This window comes from Leptodactylus fuscus, chromosome 2 (assembly GCF_031893055.1).
Source record: "Leptodactylus fuscus isolate aLepFus1 chromosome 2, aLepFus1.hap2, whole genome shotgun sequence".
NCBI lineage: Eukaryota > Metazoa > Chordata > Amphibia > Anura > Leptodactylidae > Leptodactylus > Leptodactylus fuscus.
In genome coordinates, this window is record NC_134266.1 from 21,994,896 (window position 1) to 22,013,380 (window position 18,485).

Sequence of the window (18,485 nt, forward strand, 5' to 3'; positions counted from 1 at the left end):
TGGGATGCTGGAAAAAAATTCAGAATGGGTTTGCGGTATTTTCTTACAGGTTTTGTTTTTATGGTGTTCACTGTGCCCTGACAATGCATGTCAGTAGGTTTATGGCAATACCAAATACGGTAAATTACGGTAAATACAAAATTGCGGGAGGCGATTTTGACATCGCGCATGAAATTCCAGCAGAAACTTTCCAAAAACTCTCAAGTACAATGGACGTAAGAATAGTGAAGGTGACATCACAGAAGGCTCCGACGTTCTCAGGTTACTTGGCCTGATAAGATGGTTGTGATTGAAATAACTTCTGATTTCAGTAAATTCGACAAATGACCATTCTCAGATCTAAAATGTTAGAAATTCCGATGAGCAGAATAATTTTGATCGTGATTTTTTAATTTGTGAATTTTTTATCATTGTTTGCCCAATAAAATGTGATTTATGCCGTCATGGTTGAAGATTTGGATGTGGACTGTCATTTGTTTCGAACATTTAGGAAAATCAGAATTAGCATAATAATTTGGAACGCGGTGTACTTTGCAATGAGTGTTCATGAAAATGATATAAAAAGCTTTTTCCATATAAAATTTCACGCATCAACTTTAACATTTTACGTTGTTTTAAAAATCAACCAAAATTTAAGTCCTCAATACATGGATATGGCTTAGTAGTGCTCCAGATATACCCCAAAAATGTCCCAACTTTATTCATTTCAGACAATTCTGCTTTATACGGTGTAAGTGATAAGTGGTTTTGTTAAAGGGGCTGTCCAGGAAAAGGAGACCAGCAAAGTAGTAAAAAAAACCTTCTATATGTGTCCCTTTCGCTATGATGTCCGTCGCCGCTGTTTGTACAGGCGCGTGACTTGGTTTTGTAGCCAAACCCCTGTCCCACACGGACCAATCAGCAGCCTCAGCGGTGGCTGGAAAAGGACCCGGTAGGTCACTCAGTAGGTCCTTCCCTGCGACTTCTGTCACTGATTGGCCACAGTCATGTGAGGCACAGAACTTCAGATGCAGCTCAGAACCTCAATGAACAGCGATGGCGGCCTCAGGAACACCAGAGACAGCTGAGTATGATTTTTTTTTATGTTACACCTTCTCCCGCCTCCTCCGTGATTTGTCCAATTCCAGGACAACCCCTTTAATACGATTCCCAATTATTTCTGTTCTGTTACAATAAATCCCAATGATTTATTGGGATGAAAAGATTGATACAGTGGAATCCACTGGACAGGTAATAAGTGTCTGATCATTGGAGGTCGAACCGCCAGGTAAGCCAGGGTTTAAGAGAAGGGGGACTGAAAATCCCCCTAAAGCCCCCTAGTGAATGCAGTGTCTGCAGCCCTCACTGCTATATGGCTGCGGACACCGCCAAAGACAACAGTCCCAGCAGCCTCATGGCAATGACTGGAGCACCCGTCACACTAGCGCAGTCCCCATTTCTCCTAATTGATGGGGGGGGGGGGGATCTGATTATTGTCCCCTATCCTGTGAATAGAGGCTAATTGTCCTTAACAGCACCCATTTAAGCCAGTTTTGTGAAGTAAATATCTCCAGGAACCTAATGCAGCTGCATGTTTTCAGTTTCTGGTGTACTCTATAACCAACATGCATCGTTAACACAATTCTGGTTTTAACCAACATTTTACGGCATTCACCATGTGGGTTATAATTCCAGACATTGCATTTGATGCCAGTTATAGCTACTTCTGCCCTTCTCTCCTCCACTCACTGTGTTCCTTTATTGAGCCTGTTGGTTTCTAAAGACAGAATTACCCTAGTAACAGGGAGTGAGCAGCAAACTACCAAGAAGGGAGATACCTAGTGGCAGGAACTTTAGAGAAGGTTTTCAGGCAGAAAACAGCAACATTTTTTAATAAAGTGCATTACATTTTGGTCCATGATCATATATTCTATTAAATGAGACTAGGATGTCTGAAAAGTTACCAACTAATTAAGCATTAAATGAGTTTTCTGCTGAGACCCCAGAGACTAGTTATAATCTTTGCAAGAACCTAGTATGCAGCTGGTAATACATATGATATTGTGCTGCAGATTCTTGCTGTGCTCAAGATGGCTTCTTAAAGGGATTCTACCATTAAAAACGTTTTTTTTTTTTTTTTTGTCGTTGGCTATTCTCCTACCTTTAGAAGTCTTCTTTGCCCCGCCGTTCAGTTAAAATTCCATTTTCCGTTGGTATGCACATGAGGCCTCGGGCAGAGCCGACTCCGAATGCCCACAGGCTACAAGAAAATGGCCGCTTACTTACTGTGTACATTTTTCTTCTGGCCACGGGCATGCGCAGTCGGTTCTGCCCGAAGCCTACAAGTTTCACCGCCTGTGCCGGAAGAAGACACATCAAGAGGGCATTCCAGAAGAAGATGGAGGCGGCGCTGGAGAGTTCTCTCGCAGCTTTGGTAACGTCCCCAGTGCTGCGAGAGAACTCATTTGCATACCGGCGGAAAACAGGATTTTAACCGAACGGTGGGGCGAAGAAGACATCTAAAGGTAGGAGAAGAATAGCTTTTCTTAAGGCTATTCCGACATGTCAATGACAAAAAAAAGTTTTTAATGGTAGTATCTAGAGATGAGCGAGTAGTAGTCGATCGAGTAGGTATTGGATCGAATACTACGGTATTTGAAATACTCGTACAAGATCGAGTACCACTCGCTATTGGAATGTAAAAGTTCGATGCAGAACCAGCATTGATTGGCCGAATGCTATACAGTCGGCCAATCAATGCTGGTTCTTCTCCTACCTTTAGAAGTCTTCTCCGTGCAGTGTCCCCGCGGCGTCTTCCGTCTCTTCATTCACTCTGCCAGGCATCGGGCCTGGGCAGAGCCGACTGCACATGTCCGCTTGTAGTGTGGGCATGTGCAGTTGGCTCTGCCCAGGCCCGATGCCTGGCAGAGTGAATTCAGAGCCGGAAGATGCCGCTGGGAAGCTGCAAGGAGAAGACTTCTCGGAGGATCCAGCCCGACCCTCACTTGTGGACTTGGTAAGTATAATTTGATCGAACGTTGCCTACCCCTGAAACGAGCATTTTCCCTCCCATAGACTATAACAGGGTTCGATATTCAATTCGAGTAGTCAAATGTTGAGGGGCTACTCGAAACGAATATCGAACCTCGAACATTTTACTGTTCGCTCATCTCTAGTAGTATCCCTTTAATTCATAGCAATAGAAATGCTCCTCATTGCAAGTGTTAATACATCTCATTTAGCTGCTGATTTCCATCCAGCGATCACTTGACAGAAACTGTAAATTGCATAAGGTGATAATAACCCCGCACGATGACAAATGTTTACCTGAGGACACGAGGTACCAAATATGCCGTGGCTGGTACAGTAAGAGACAAGTCATGTTCAGTACAACTTGGCATCAGTTAATGATAAGTTTTATCCTATTCTGACACGTGTTATTTCCTGGAAGTGTCAGGATTATAAGTGGCTTATTTATATATGTATGAATGTATATGTGTATGTACGGTTTTACATAGGTATGCGCTGTTATATGGATTATGGATATTTGTATATACTTGACATGCAACATACATGTATTATGGGCAGTATTTGCATACTAGTTTTATGTGCACGTGATGCTTGTCACTATAATATATATATATATATATATACACACACACAAATAAACTAGTAACGCTCAGTAACTACTTCCTAGTAAGAGGGTCTCTATACACCCAGCTTTATCAATGTGAACCCACCTTGCATCTGACTATTCCTTTCTCCCATTCCACCCATTGCACCCCCAGGCCAAACGCTTCATCGACCTCCGGCCGGCCAACATCCTATAACAAGCTTTACTTCCCAAACTAGCTTCCTTGTAGACTCATCTGTAATTGTGAGGGGTGACCCTTGCAAGATTTGCCTTGTGAATATTTGTTAGGTTATCCTGTGAGTTTTGGTTCCTTCTGTCAGATGTGGATGTCGTATTATTTTACTCTAGGGTCTCTTCAGACCCCAGACTATAACAAGCAGAGGCTGATATTCATCTCTCATCACCTTTGCTGGGTGTCTGATCTTCTTTCCTGGCAATTGGTCTCAAAAGATGGAAACCTTTTTTGCTTAAAGAAGGACCTTTCATGTCCTCAGGCAAATACGGTTTTATATACCGCTAGAAAGCTGACACTGCGCTGAATTCAACGCACTGTCGGTTTTCCCATTATGTGCTTTGGGGCAAGAGCTATCGGTGCTGTTAGGGTAAGTTCACACGAAGATTTTTGGTCAGGGTTTTGAGGCCATATCCACCTCAAAATCCTGACCAAAAAGACGGCTCCTATTGAAATCAATGGGAGGTACTCAGGTCTTTTTTCCGGGAGCCATTTCTTCTGTCTCCCGGAAAAAAAGGAGATGCTGATTCTTCGGGCCGAGTCGCCTCGATTTGGCCTGAAGACACTCCTTCCTCCCAATTAGGCCCATTCATTGGGGCTAATCTGGAGCGAAGTGCGAGGCTGGATGCTGGTGCAGTGCAGCGGCATTCAGCTGTGGCTACCCGTATTTTGGACTGGAACCTGAGGCGGCCTCCGCCTCAGGTTCCGATCCAAAATACCCTGTGTGAACTTACCCTTACTGATAGCTTACTGACTGTCAGTAGGGCGTTCCTGACAGTCTAGCTGACCGTACCGTCCATAGCGCTATACTGTCAGAGGGGGTGTTCCTTACCACCCAGCCATGACACTGAGTGGTGAGGAACACCCCCCAACAATACTCATCCATAGACTACTACTGGGGAGGGGGGGCATTCCTCACAGCATCTGACAGGCAAAGACCGCCAGTCACCACAAGAATGCCCAAAAGAGGTAAAGGAAGGTGAGTATTAATTATTTTCTTATTTTTATCACCTCTCCTGGCCATCCACCTATTATACTCTGGTGTATGAAGAGACCCCAAAGTATAATAATTCACCACAATGTATGTCACTGCAGCCATTTTAGCTTGTTCAAGATTAATCCTAAATTAAAGACCAACCAATTTGGAATATTTGGGTCGAATCTAATTCGTTGTGAAGTCTCTAATTGTGTCATATTGTTCAATCCCCTTACTGACTACCCATTGTCCAGTGAGTTGATATTCCAAGCCATCCACAACTTATCCCCTCTGACCGAATCTCCCGCTATCTGCCCATGTCATCTCCGCTCCTCTCAGGACCTCCTTCACTCTTCTCTTATCTGCCCTTTAAACACCCTCCTCCGAGGCTTCACCTATGCACCCCCTATACTCACTACCATAATACATAAGACTGTCCTCCACAATCATAACCATCAAATACAACCTGAAGACCTTCTCTTCAAGAAAACCTACAACCTCCGATAACCCTGCCACCACCACGCCACCATCTCAAGCTTCTACCCTCACCTACTATCTATCCCCTTTCCCCTATAGATTATCATCCCTTGTAGGCAAGGTCTTCTATCCCACCAGTTGGTCACTAAGTTAGCACATAATAGTGCTCCAAGACTGAATAATAATCTTTAAGATAACAGCACGACTCTTTGTGGATTCCAGTCCAGAACCCTTAACTTGAGTACACACAGCCTGCAGTACCAGGCATATCCTATAGACAAAGGAGGCGCTGTTTCTGGCAGAAGGGTTTGTAGTCTCTCTACCCTTTTTATTCATCATTCAGCAGTTCACCGATCACTTGTGACACATGACAACCTCCGATCTGTCCCATACAGTTTAGCCTATACAGTATATTAATGTTTATTGAAATGATTCCGATCTTACATTGTATACAATGGTGGTAACATTAGAAAAATTAACATGTATTAAGAACAAAACAATCATTGGCCACACGTCAGGTTTTTTTTACCTCTCGCAGTGTACATTAATGTGAATTGTATGTAATAATTAGCCGTGATTATGTCACACTTCAGTCATCTATCCCATTGTTCGCTCCACGTGACTAGATTTATAAATTTGTCGGCTCCAGGCAAGTATTCTAACACTGATACACAGCAGCGTGTCAGAACTTCACCTCCACATCTACTGAGAAGAAGTCTCCAAGTCCTTCAAGAAACATGTCTTGGTTCTTGGTTCAGATCATCGGGATCATCTGCGGTGGGGTTGGCATGGTACTCACCTGGATCATGACGTTCATGCCTCAGTGGAGGATATCTATCCTGGCCGAAAATAATGGAATAAATGGCCGTATCGATGGCTACTGGATCAGCCGATGGGATGGTTTGTGGACAACCTGTGTCAACCAAGCTAGACTGTCCATGCACTGCACCAACTATGAATCCCAGGTGTCCCTCACCATGGACTTGAAAGCTGGAAGGATCTTGCTGGGCTTCGCTATTATGATGACCTTTCTTGCCTTCATCTTCTCAGTGGTGGGCGTCCTGATGGGTAGGTGCTCTAAAGATGGCAAGGAGACAAGGCACTGTATGCGACTCACAGCTGGGATCCTCTATATTTTGAGCACTTTCCTCATCGCAATTCCCGTCATCTGGACAAGCGCTAACATCCTCACCAAAGCCTACGATTCTTCCGTATGTCGGGGAGCCTTGAGGATAGAGATGGGAGAAGCCCTCTTCTTGGCATGGCCTACCATCGCCTTCATCCTCATCAGCGGTATTATATTATGCTGTAATTGTGTATGTAAACGCGCATGCGTATGCCGTGAAGAAAAAGGTGAATATAGACCAGCACCTCCTGAGCGAGAGATGGTCTGCATGACAAGTATACCAGCTGAGCGACCAAACTGCAGTAGTCGAAGCCAATACATATAGACATTGACGCAGACTTTGCTATTGGAATGCACTTTATATGAACTTTATGAGTCCTATAGATAGTTCTGGTCTTCTGGACCAGATTGTGAAGGTCCACCTTAAACTTGGTGTAGTGCCGTATATTAAGAAGTCGCCATGTGTTCTGTGTACTGAAATGTTCTGTATAGGACCTTGTAACACTTTTTATTACTCAGTATTAACAATCGATGTTCTGATGAAGATTTACGTGAAGGCTTACAAGGGCATTCGTATACTAAAACAGTGTTTGATATAATATATAGATTTTCTTTTGCCTTCTTTCAAAAACAGCTGCAATACCAGACATGACCTATAGACAAAGGTGGCGCTGTTTTGGGAGGAAAATCCAAATGCTTATCTCATACAACACCTTATAGGGTTGCGTTCACGGTACTTTATGGGTAAATGTACTGAATCACTGAGCCAAATGTTTACTGAGCTGTGGTCATCTGATTGTATTCAGCTATCAGTGGTAACTATGGATTGCACATTAACATGTTAGTTAAGGAGTCGTTCCGATATGACCTTTTCTGTCCTGTCCATCAGGGTCATAAGCTCTCGTGTAGCTTGCCATTGATTTCAGTGCAGAGAAGGCCTATATGGGCCTGAAAAGTTTTTCTAAAAGAGGGGGCTCTCCCCCTTCAAGGGGTTTTCCAGTATTTATTATTATTGTTATTATTATCATTTTTGATAAATTATTAATTTTTTTCGTATTAAATAGGATTAAAGGGGCATAAAAAAATATTACTGTCACCTCTTACTGATTATAGAGCTTTCTGGTCCTGATTGGTCCTTACTTCCTGTTATCTGACATGCACAGGAAGTGGCTGGAGAGCTCTCTCAGCCAATCACTGGCTGAGGCGGGTCATTGCTGCCACCAGTTATAGACTGACTGAGCATCTCCAGCCATCTCTGTAAGACACTAGTTAGGAGCAGTGAGGACTTGGAATCGTTATAACTGGGGCGGTGTGGCGATCATGGACAGGTAGAATTTTTTACATATTCTTATGCCTTCTTGATTCTATTTAGAACATAAAATACTGTCTGTAAAGACCCCTTATGCCAGACCTGCTATGCAGTCATCCATGGAAATCATGCAGTGCTTCATTTTCCCTGAAACCGGTGCTTTGTGGTTCGCTTTAATAGGGGTATCTGCCTTCAAACTGTATTTGTGTTAGAGAGGTCTCATGTGGATAAGCTAATCACGGCTCATCCTACTGTGGGCAGACCTAGAAGCATGTTTTTTACTTCCCTACTGCACCCCCAAAGGGCAAATGAAGTATTACACTATGTCCATTGCAATCAGTCCATGTATGGACATGTCAGGTCCTCCAGAAAGAGAGACGCTCTTCAGGCTAATAGATTGGGATCCCACTTTATAAATTGCTTTTCAGGCCATTTGAAACATGTTGGGTCCATTTTTATTCTGGATATGTGTCGGAATTGTGTAATTTGGCAGATTATACTATAAGAAAAGCGTTTTACATTAGTAAATGTCATCAGATTTAACATTTCCTTTTACATCTGATTCCTTTGTGTCTTTTGTACGTTGGACACTAATGTGAGATGATGCATTCACAGAAGTTGCGCATTGTCAAGTCTCTTTTTTTCTTACTTTCCGAGCATTGTGTAAAAATCATCATTCTGACAATTATTGCGTTAATTTATCTAAGAAGAACCATTGTCGGTTTACATTTTGGACAAATTAAAAAGTTACATAAACTCTGGGTGAACTTTGTGATTTACTTCATTAGAATACTTTGCTTAGATTTCATTCTGCTCGGTGTTATGTTCCATAATTATTTAATAGCATTCATAGCAGTTTATAGACAGAGGATAATGAGGGAAAACACGAAATCTATCAAAGGTTGGAACAAAAGGTAAGCGGCGGCACAAAGAGGAGGTCTAAGCACTCAAACGTTGCATAAGCGCAAGACTGAAAAGCATGGAAAGTGTAATGACTTGACCTTAAAATACTCCCCCCTATGTCCCCTTTACTAACCAGATCTGGACTCTCAATTAATTCCATTCAATCCCATGTAATAAGTAGGGTCCTTGGTAATCTGCTAGGACAGACTCTAGACATAGAAGGGTTTCCTGAAAGTAAAATATCGGTGATCCATGCTTAGGTGAGGCTTCTAGGGATGAACAAACAGATTACAAATTTTGGGGCTTGTCGTGAACTACTATTATAGTCTAGTGTCTGACCAGCACCGCACCTCCCATGAGTCGACCTTAAGCTACCGCTTCAGGCGGTGCTATGCTAGGGCCCCGGGGGAAGGGGGGGCGGCATTTTTGCTTACCTAAGCCAGTCCAGGACAAGCTGGACTGGCTTAGCATCACCGTCTCGGCAGCCCGGCACGGGAAGAGAGCGGAGGATTGGGGAGGCCCTGTGGACGCAGCGCTGCTCCAGCGGCCTCCCCTCATGCTCAGGAAGAGAGCAGGTCCTCTCCCTGCCTGCTCTCTGCCTGCTAACGCCACTCCGCCACGCCCCCCTTCGCTCCGCCCCCCTCCTCTCAGGGGGGGGGGCTTTCTGTTGTCCGCCTCAGGCGGCAAAAAAGGTAGGTTCACCCCTGCGTCTGACCCCATATAATAATAAGCAGAGGCCCATGGGAGGTGCATAAACAGTCTTACTCATCTCTTCTGTGCTCCTTTATGGTGTCTAGTGCAGATTCCCATCATCTGTGGACCTCTTCCGGCCTCCTCAATGACATCATCAGCCCCAGGGAACCACTGAGGCCTGTGATTGGAGCCACTAATGTCATTCAGGATGCCAAAAACCCCCCAAAGAGGACGGAAATCAGTATTAGACGCAGTGATAGAGCCTAGGAAAGATAAGAAAGACTGCTTATGTTTGTGCACCTCCCTTAGGCTTCCGCTTATTATATTTTGGGGTTTCTTCACAAGATGACTTTTGCAGAAGTTCACCCAACACTAGTAAAGTCATGTTCTTTTGTTATATGGCCTGTTTTTAGCTCAGAACCATTCTAGTGAATGGGGCTGAGCTACTTTACCAAGCACAGCTTATTGCGAGAAGACTACGGTCCCAAACAAAGGATCAGTGAGCGTGCCAAGTGACGAACCCTGCCCAATCTGATAGTGATGATGTAGCCTAAGGTCATCAGTATTTTAGTCCTGGAAATCCTTGTCACAGTGTCCTTACTAGCAATTCACTCAATATGTGTTATTCTTTTGGTTTGCTGGTAAAAATTGGTTTGGGCCAAACTGAAGGTGGGGAAATGTGTTTACTTTACTCTGGGGTCTCTTCAGCTCCCAGAATATTAACCATAGGCAGGGAAGGTGTATAAAAACTGTATTTACTCAACTTCCCTGGACTCTACCTCCCATTCCTCCAGAGTCCTGTTTCTCATCTTGGGCTATCCGCCATTTTATTTGGCTTTGAGTGTGTTTTCAAGGGTGTGGTAAACCAGTGTTAGACAACGCCACTGGTGGCCATTCTTCAAGAAGTGTCCATGGCAAGGGGGAACCGACTTTATAGTGGATAGGATGTGCTAGGATTATGCTTGGATGATATCCAAGTGTCAACTGTCCCCCATTGAGTTCAATAGGAGGTTCTATTTGATCCATTCCATTTCCACGGAGCAGGATGGGACCTTCTCTATAATTACTGGAATTGGACTCCCCATCAGGAAAGCCTTGTCCTGCACACTTGGTAGTATACATGAGGCCTAACTGTCAATATAAAACACGCCCAATCCTTCTGGTTAGTCAGCCCCAGCTGTTGAAACTGTTGGGACTGGACAATTTTTTTCTAATGTATGGAACAAATAAACCAAAATGGGTCGGCCAACCCACAAGGGTACTTAACCCATCTCATCCCATCTATTACATAGACCAGAGAGTAGATGTAAAGAGCATTATCTGCTCTGGAGGATTCATACATGGCATAAACAAGACATAGATTTCACTGGGAATGGTGTAATGCTTCATGTCACCTGTGGGGGCACTGTAGAGAAATGAAACACTTTCTTTAGCTGATCAGTTCTACGTTAGTGGTAAGGGGGAAGATCTTTACATACCAGTTATGGTACTAAGAGTTATCCTAGAACAGGGACCTTTTAACCCCCTTCAAAAAAAAACTCAAAAAAGAACAAAAACATGCATATTATAACAGGTTTTATGGCATCTCAAGTGTTAACATGAACCTCTGGTAATGAGATATTCTTCATCTCATCTCAACTACGGAGAAAGTAAGAATATTTTCCCCACTAATAGGATGGAACATTTGGCATTTTGCAGTAAAACTTGATTTTTTTCCCTGTCGGATCTTAGTCTTTTTATAGAATCTACTGGTAATCAGTTGTAAGACATTAAAATGCTACCTCCTCTGCCAAGGCCTCAGCTGGACTCCTCATACACCCCGGGGAGGACATGAAAGGATCTCTCATGACTAACAGTACAAAGCAAAGGCCGAATAAAAAGGTATCGGGGCGCTAAATGATATGCAGCATCTATTTACTATAGAGGGAAGTCACATAGTACCAAGGAGCCGAAACCTCAAAGGGTTCTGTAACCATACACGCTGGTCACCGACTTCTCACATCACAACATCTCCAGGAAGATTCTCCTCTAAAGACGACGGTACTAGACGGAGCTTGGAGACTAATCCTGTGTCTGAGACATCCCTGCGATATATCCAACAAGTACACAATATGATCATGTGATTTAATTAACCCTATAAAACTGCAATAACAATAGTAACAATGCTAATAATTACATTCCGGGAATCACCAAAATGTTCTGCAAAGATTGCTCTATTGTCCTGTGGAGACGGAAACATCGAGCATTGAAGGTACTGATGAATATTATTTTGCACATTGTTTTCTTTCAGGGGTTTTTCTTGCCACAATAGGCCATCACTAGAGATGAGCGAAGCGTTCATAATGAGCCACATTTTTTGCAAATTTTCCAAAAACTTTTTGCCATGCACATATCACTAAAGATGATCCTCTGAAGATTTGTTTTGTCCTGTGTTCAGACAAAGTGACCCTCCAGTTCGGTCCGAATTGGTTCAGATAGAATGGGATGCGGGGCCACACAGTGGCTCAGTGGTTAGCGCAATGAGCGTCAGGATGTCATACATACATGTAGTTACATAGTAGATGAGGTTGGATAAAGACATCAGTCCATCAAGTCCAACCTATAACCCTACAATCCCTACAGTGTTGATCCAGGGGAAGGCAAAAAACCCCATGAGGCTCATGGACAACTTTGTCCGGAGAGCCATTACGATACCATATCATGTTTTACTACTAATACCAAATAATAATAATGCTGTCATTCTAAAATGAATCGCCTCAATAGAATAGAAAGTGATCAAAAAGTTGTACATACCAAAAAATGGTAATAAAAACTGCAACTAGTCCAGCAAAAAAAGAACCCTTCGGCTAAGGCCCCACATTGCGGAAACACAGCTTTTTTTTGTTGCGGATTTTGTTGCGTTTTTTTTGAGCCATAGCCAGGAATGGATTGAATATAAGAACTTCCTATATATCTCCCATTCCTTTTGTAGACATTCTTGGCTTTGGTTCCAAAAAACTCAACAAAATCTGCAACAAAAAAAAGCTGAATTTCCACAACGCGGGGCCTCAGACTTACATAGCTCCATCAAAAAAAGTTAAAAAGTCAGACTACAGTAGCCTCTTCCAGTGAGACACTAGTAGAGCCGACTGCACATGCCCACGGCCATAGTTCTGACGCCGCAATTGCGCGCATGCGCAGTTGGCTCTACTAGTGTCTCACTGGCAGAGCCAACTGCGCAGGCGTCAGAGGTGATGGCGAAGAAAGACGAAGAAAGAAGGGGAGGATCCAGCAGAAGATAGAGGTGTCACTGCAGCCTGTTTTCGAGCAGAAGTGGGGACGCCCCCATCGCATTTCCAGCACTGGGGCCCGCCGCCATCACTGCAAAAGAACTAATTTGCATGCCGGTAAAAACCGGTATTTCTAAGGAACGGCGCGGCGGAGATCTCATCTAAAGGTAAGAGACGACTAGCCTTTCTAAAGGTTATTCCGACGTCTTATCTACAAAAAAAGAGGTTTTAATGGTAAAATCCCTTTAAAGGGACAGTCCATACTTGGTTCCTTCTATCTCCTGTATTGAGAGGTATCATGATCTGTATAAATAATACTTGACAGAGAACACAGTCTAAAATCCCACTAAGTGAGTTGTGTCAGACTACTGTCTGCTACACTAGAGCCATATGTAACAATGTGGATGAATATATGTAATAATGTAAAATTAGACTAATGTCCCCGGATGTTTTTGCTATTACCCATGTCCATTCACAACAACAACTCGGTGGTTTCCAGAGTAACAGATGGAAGGTTATTTAGATACTGTCATATGTCGGATTTAATTACCGACGACTAATTATCAATACTCATTATGGCTGTCATCTCAGTGCGGCAGCCCTGGTGTCACCACATAACTCTCCTGAATCACACACACCAATTATCTGCCATTGGGATATTTCACAGCTCAGTATCCGGAGACCTTGTCATTTAGATTAGTTCTCGAACCTTTGGCCAGGAGGATTTGTAAAGACAAAAACCTTTCAAGAGCAGATGGAAACCTCAACACATCCATCCATCCATCCAGATCTGAAATATAAATGTCCCTACCTGTATTCTGTCTCTATTTACTCTATTCTGTCAACAGGATCTTTGGAGCCCCACCAGATGTAGCTTACATTTTCCTGTTCCCGACCCTACACAGTATATACACACATAGACAAAATTGTTGTTCCCCCTCATTTAATGAAAGATATACCCACAATGGTCCCAGAAATAACTTGAATCTGACAAAAGTAGTAACTAGAGATAAGCGAGTAGTACTTGATCGAGTAAGTATTTGATCGAATACTACGGTATTCGAAATACTCGTACTCGATCGAGTACCACTCGCTATTCAAACGGAAAAATTCGATGCAGAACCAGCATTGATTGGCCGAATGCTATACAGTCGGCCAATCAACGCTGGTTCTTCTCCTACCTTTAGAAGTCTTCTCCGTGCAGCTTCCCCGCGGCGTCTTCCGGCTCTGAATTCACTCTGCCAGGCATCGGGCCTGGGCAGAGCTGACTGTGCATGCCCGCGCTACAAGAAAATGGCCGCTTTGACAGTAAGCGGCCATTTTCTTGTAGTGCGGGCATGAGCAGTCAACTCTGCCCAGGCCCGATGCCTGGCAGAGTGAATTCAGAGACGGAAGATGCCGCGGAGACTCTGCGCGGAGAAAAGACTTCTCGTAGAATCTAGCCCGACCCTCACTCGTGGACTTGGTAAGTTCAATTTGATCGAACGTTGCCTACCCCTGAAATGAGCATTTTTCCCCCATAGAGTATAATAGGATTCGATATTCGATTCGAGTAGTCGAATATTGAGGGGATACTCGAAACGAATATCGAACATTTTACTGTTCGCTCATCTCTAATAATAACCAAACTACATGTTGACAAGCCACAAAGCTTCTGGGAGAATGTCCTGTGGACAGATCAGACAAAATTCAAACTTTTTGACAAGGTACATCAGCTCTATGGAAAAATTATGGAAAAATTAAGCATATCTTGTAAAGAACACGGCCCCTACTGTGAAACATGGAGGAGGCTCTGTTATGTTTAGGGGCTGTTGTGCTGCATCTGGCACAGGGTGTCTTGAATCTGTGCAGGGTACAATGAAATCTCAAGACTATCAAGGGATTCTAGAGAGAAACATGCCGTCTGGAAAAGGCAACCTTCACACCCGAGACAACTGGAGCAGTTTCCTCATGAGGAGTGGGCCAAAATACCTCCTGAGAGGTGCCAAAGTCTCATTGACAGGTACAGGAATCGTGTGATTGCAGCGATTGCCTCAAAAGGTTGTGCAACAAAATATTAAGTCATGGGAACCATCATTTCTGTCCAGGCCTGTGTCATAAGTTTTTTTTTTTTTTTTAATTCTTTTGAAGTGAAAAGCAAAGTCTGACTTTCATTTGTTCATTTTCATAATTTTTTTTATTTATTATTACTTTTGTCAGATTCAAGTTATTTCTGTGACGATTGCGGTTTTTTCTTTCATTAAATGAGGGCACCAACAATTTTGCCCACGTGTGTATAATGTTCCCCAGTGCTCCACATGGTGTAAAATGCTCCACAGTGGCCACACTGTATAAATTGCTCCACAGTGGCCCCCACATAATATAATATGCTCCACAGTGGCACACACAATATAAAATGCTCCACAGTGGTCCCACATATTATAATATGCTCCACAGTGGCCCCACACAATATAATATGCTCCACAGTGGCCCCACACAATATAATATGCTCCACAGTGGTCCCACATAATATAATATGCTCCACAGTGGCACCACACAATATAAAATGCTCCACAGTGGCCACACTGTATAAATTGCTCCACAGTGGCCCCACATAATATAATATGCTCCACAGTTGTCCCACATGGTATAAAAGGGAGTCTATCATTAAAGAATAAAATGATATTTCTACACTAAGCTAAACACCCTTCCCCTGACTAACTTCTAACTTACATATAATTTACAAAAAATGTATATTTACTCAGATGGCTGATTTGGTCATGTGACCGCCACAGGCACATTTTACGATGACATTCCGTTTCCCCATTTCCGAATACGGAACGTCACCTATAGTAACCTCCACACACCATCATACATCTTTCTGTCCAGATCTTCTGGGCACAGGGCATCACTTCCTTCAGCCTGCACTCCGGTTTTGTTGGCAAACGTCTGCAAAAGCTGCAGAGTTGTCAGCTGTCAAATTTTTCATCACGTAAAGAATACCATTTATTTGCTTACCCCAGACTATCCCTTTAAGTCAATGCACTCTGACATTCGAAGAACGGTTTATACATGGTTATTATATATTGTATTATTATGTCTATGGGACTCTTTAGGGATCATTTAGACTGTGTGACCTTTAGCCTCAGATTGTATCGCGTGTTTTTGTGTACTTTTGACACCTTTAATTTAAACATGAAGCATATAGGGCGAGGTCATCTGTCTGGTTCTAGATCTCCTCCCATGGTGAAGAAAGCCGACAGCAATGTAGACATTCTCATCACACGACTGTGACCTGCCTGTGATCGGGGAGTCAGGGCCCGGGAATTCTCTTCCTGGAGTGCAGCACAGAACATAATGTCAATTAAAGCTGCCACACGTGGAAGGAATAGATAACATAAGAAGTGTCTGCTATGTGAGACCTGAGTCACCAGGCAGAGGAGGAGACAAGTGACATCACTCACTATGTCAAATGCTGGATAACTGGTTACCTGAAGGATATTATAGAGCTGGATTGGTCATTTAGGAGTCTCTGCTTTGCACTGTGGTCAATTATACTGCAGTTACAATATTTGGGTTGCAAGATGGCAGGGTCAAACAGAACTAGAGATGAGAAATATATAAGCAGAATTATTCTAAATTTTTCAAAACTTTTGGAGTTCAGTTCACAACCCACAAACTATTAGTATAGTATTATAAGCAGAGCCCCAGGGGAGGAGCAGGAACATAAGGAACTGTTATAATAGCTTCTCCTGGGCTTCCTTGTAGCATCCAGCAGTCCCTCAGCATCTGCTTCTGGCCTCCTGGGTCTCAGCAGTTATATGGGGTGCATCAATGTCACATATGCTCCAACCATCCCAGATTCAGCAGGACAGTTCCATATTCCAGGTCCTGTCCTGCAGTTACAGTCGGTGGGAGGTATGTCCTAGCTTCAACCATCTGCGTCCTGCTTCACCACTGTGTCCCTGTGTATTCTGAGGGGATATTAAACTGTGGGGGTCGCTGCACCGAGACATTTAACTGGGAGGGGACCTTAAACCATGGGGGTAGCTGGATGGGGACAATAAAATGGGGGCATCTGGAGGAGGACATTAAACCTCAGGCGTATATGGTGGGGGACATTAATCTGGTGGCAGCTGGAGTAGGACATTAATGTTTAATTTCAGTTCCCTGTCCTTCTCCAGTTGTACCCATTTTAATGTCACCTTCCAGTTGCCACATAGTTTAATGTCCCCCTCTTCTTGCCTCCAGTTTAAACTGGGGCACCAGGAGAGGGACTTTTTACTGTGGGGGCAACTGAAGGGGAACATTATAATGTGGAAGAAGACAATGAAGCTCCACAAGGATGCCCAGGAAAGGATAATAAAAGCACGTCTGGTTCACGCTGAACAATTTCGGCCCAAACCAGAACGAAACCAGATGGCCAAACCTCACAAATATTCATTGAAACAAATCCCATGAGGTTCATCTATCTCTAGAGAGGTGGGACATAAACACTCCAGCTCTCATCCCACCATGAAGGGGGATGAACTGACTGTCACGTGTTGTCATCCTTGAACAAAGAGGTTTCCCTTCCCAGCATGTCTAAGCTGGTGACGTTCCAAGCTATCCTCAAAGCGGGCCCAATTTCCTAGAATGCAGGAAGGAGCCCTTAATTAAGGAGCCATTCCTGTCCCGGGTACATTCTCCATCCAAGGAGTCTTCCAGAAGGTATTAGGACACAACCGCACAATGACCTACACCCATGAAAGTGACAGGAGCTTACAACCGAGTGCAAGTTTATCTCAACACATGATACAACATAACAAACCCTACAACTCTGCTTATCCCGAGCGTCTCTATGGCACAAGAGGGACAGGGATTTAACCCTCTACATACAACAAGGCAAGATGTGCCATGAACAACAACACCGCCCCATTCCTTTCCTCTCCATGTTCCTTCTCTCTAGTACGTACTCTTCCTATTTTTTAAGCATTTTCTATCCGGGCATTTAGAAAAGCTAAACGTAAACTGACATGGGAACTATATAGCGGTGTAATACATGAGTACGTCAATCAAACGCCGTCCATGGTCAATGCTAATTTTCTATTTCCATATTTATCTCACTGTGATCATATTAATGAACTAACACAAGGATTAAACCCATAGAACAGACCTTGTATTCTCCATTTTGCATCTCATATTCACATGAGCGCTGCTCCGGCAGTAACTTACCAAACAAGATATGTGCTAATAATTTACAAGACGCGTCTGAAAATCAACCTCAACAAGTCGTGTTCCGATTCTATGATGAGGCACAAAAAGATTTTGGAGTAGCCGCTGTTTGATGCTTCTGTATACAGAGTGAATTCCATATATTCTGCAATGAATAGGGAGCAAGGCCGAAATACGCTGACACAAGCAACACAACAAAAAGAAAAATCAGCTGAAAATGCGAATTCTCTATGTCTAGTATTGATACAATTCTTGTTGCATGATGTATTGCTGAAGTGAATATGTTTCTGTGCCCTGCATTGTTTGCCAGGGACAACAATTTGACTTAAAAAAAGTTTTTACAAGGACCAGCATATCACCCCAACCCTGCAGATAGATAGGTTATAGTCACCGGACCAGCATATCACCCCAGCCCTGCAGATAGATAGGTTATAGTCACCGGACCAGCATATCACCCCAGCCCTGCAGATAGATAGGTTATAGTCACCGGACCAGCATATCACCCCAGCCCTGCAGATAGATAGGTTAGTGTCACCATAACCACCATATCACCCCAGTCCTGCAGATAGATAGGTTAGTGTCACCAGAACCCACATATCACCCCAGTCCTGCAGATAGATAGGTTAGTGTCACCAGAACCAGCATATCACCCCAGCCCTGCAGATAGATAGGTTACTGTCACCAGAACCAGCAT

At 43.5% G+C, this 18,485-nt stretch overlaps 1 protein-coding gene across 1 annotated transcript; it reads left to right on the forward strand.

The window, feature by feature from the left end:
• Positions 1 to 6,035: 6,035 nt before the first annotated feature.
• LOC142194016 (claudin-8-like) lies at positions 6,036 to 17,904 on the forward strand. Its single transcript, XM_075263044.1, has 3 exons — positions 6,036 to 6,591; positions 16,346 to 16,495; positions 17,726 to 17,904. The coding sequence occupies exons 1-3, from the start codon at positions 6,036 to 6,038 to the stop codon at positions 17,902 to 17,904; spliced, it is 885 nt and encodes a 294-aa protein (XP_075119145.1).
• The last annotated feature ends 581 nt before the right edge of the window (positions 17,905 to 18,485 follow it).

Coding starts and splice junctions, on each gene's coding strand:
- LOC142194016 (XM_075263044.1), top strand. CDS start 6,036: ATGTCTTGGTTCTTGGTTCAGATCATCGGGATCATCTGCGGTGGGGTT. Junction 6,592..16,345: donor CGCCTTCATCCTCATCAGCG/GTATTATATTAT, acceptor GCTTCCTTGTAG/CATCCAGCAGTCCCTCAGCA. Junction 16,496..17,725: donor GCAGTTACAGTCGGTGGGAG/GTATGTCCTAGC, acceptor TTAAACCCATAG/AACAGACCTTGTATTCTCCA.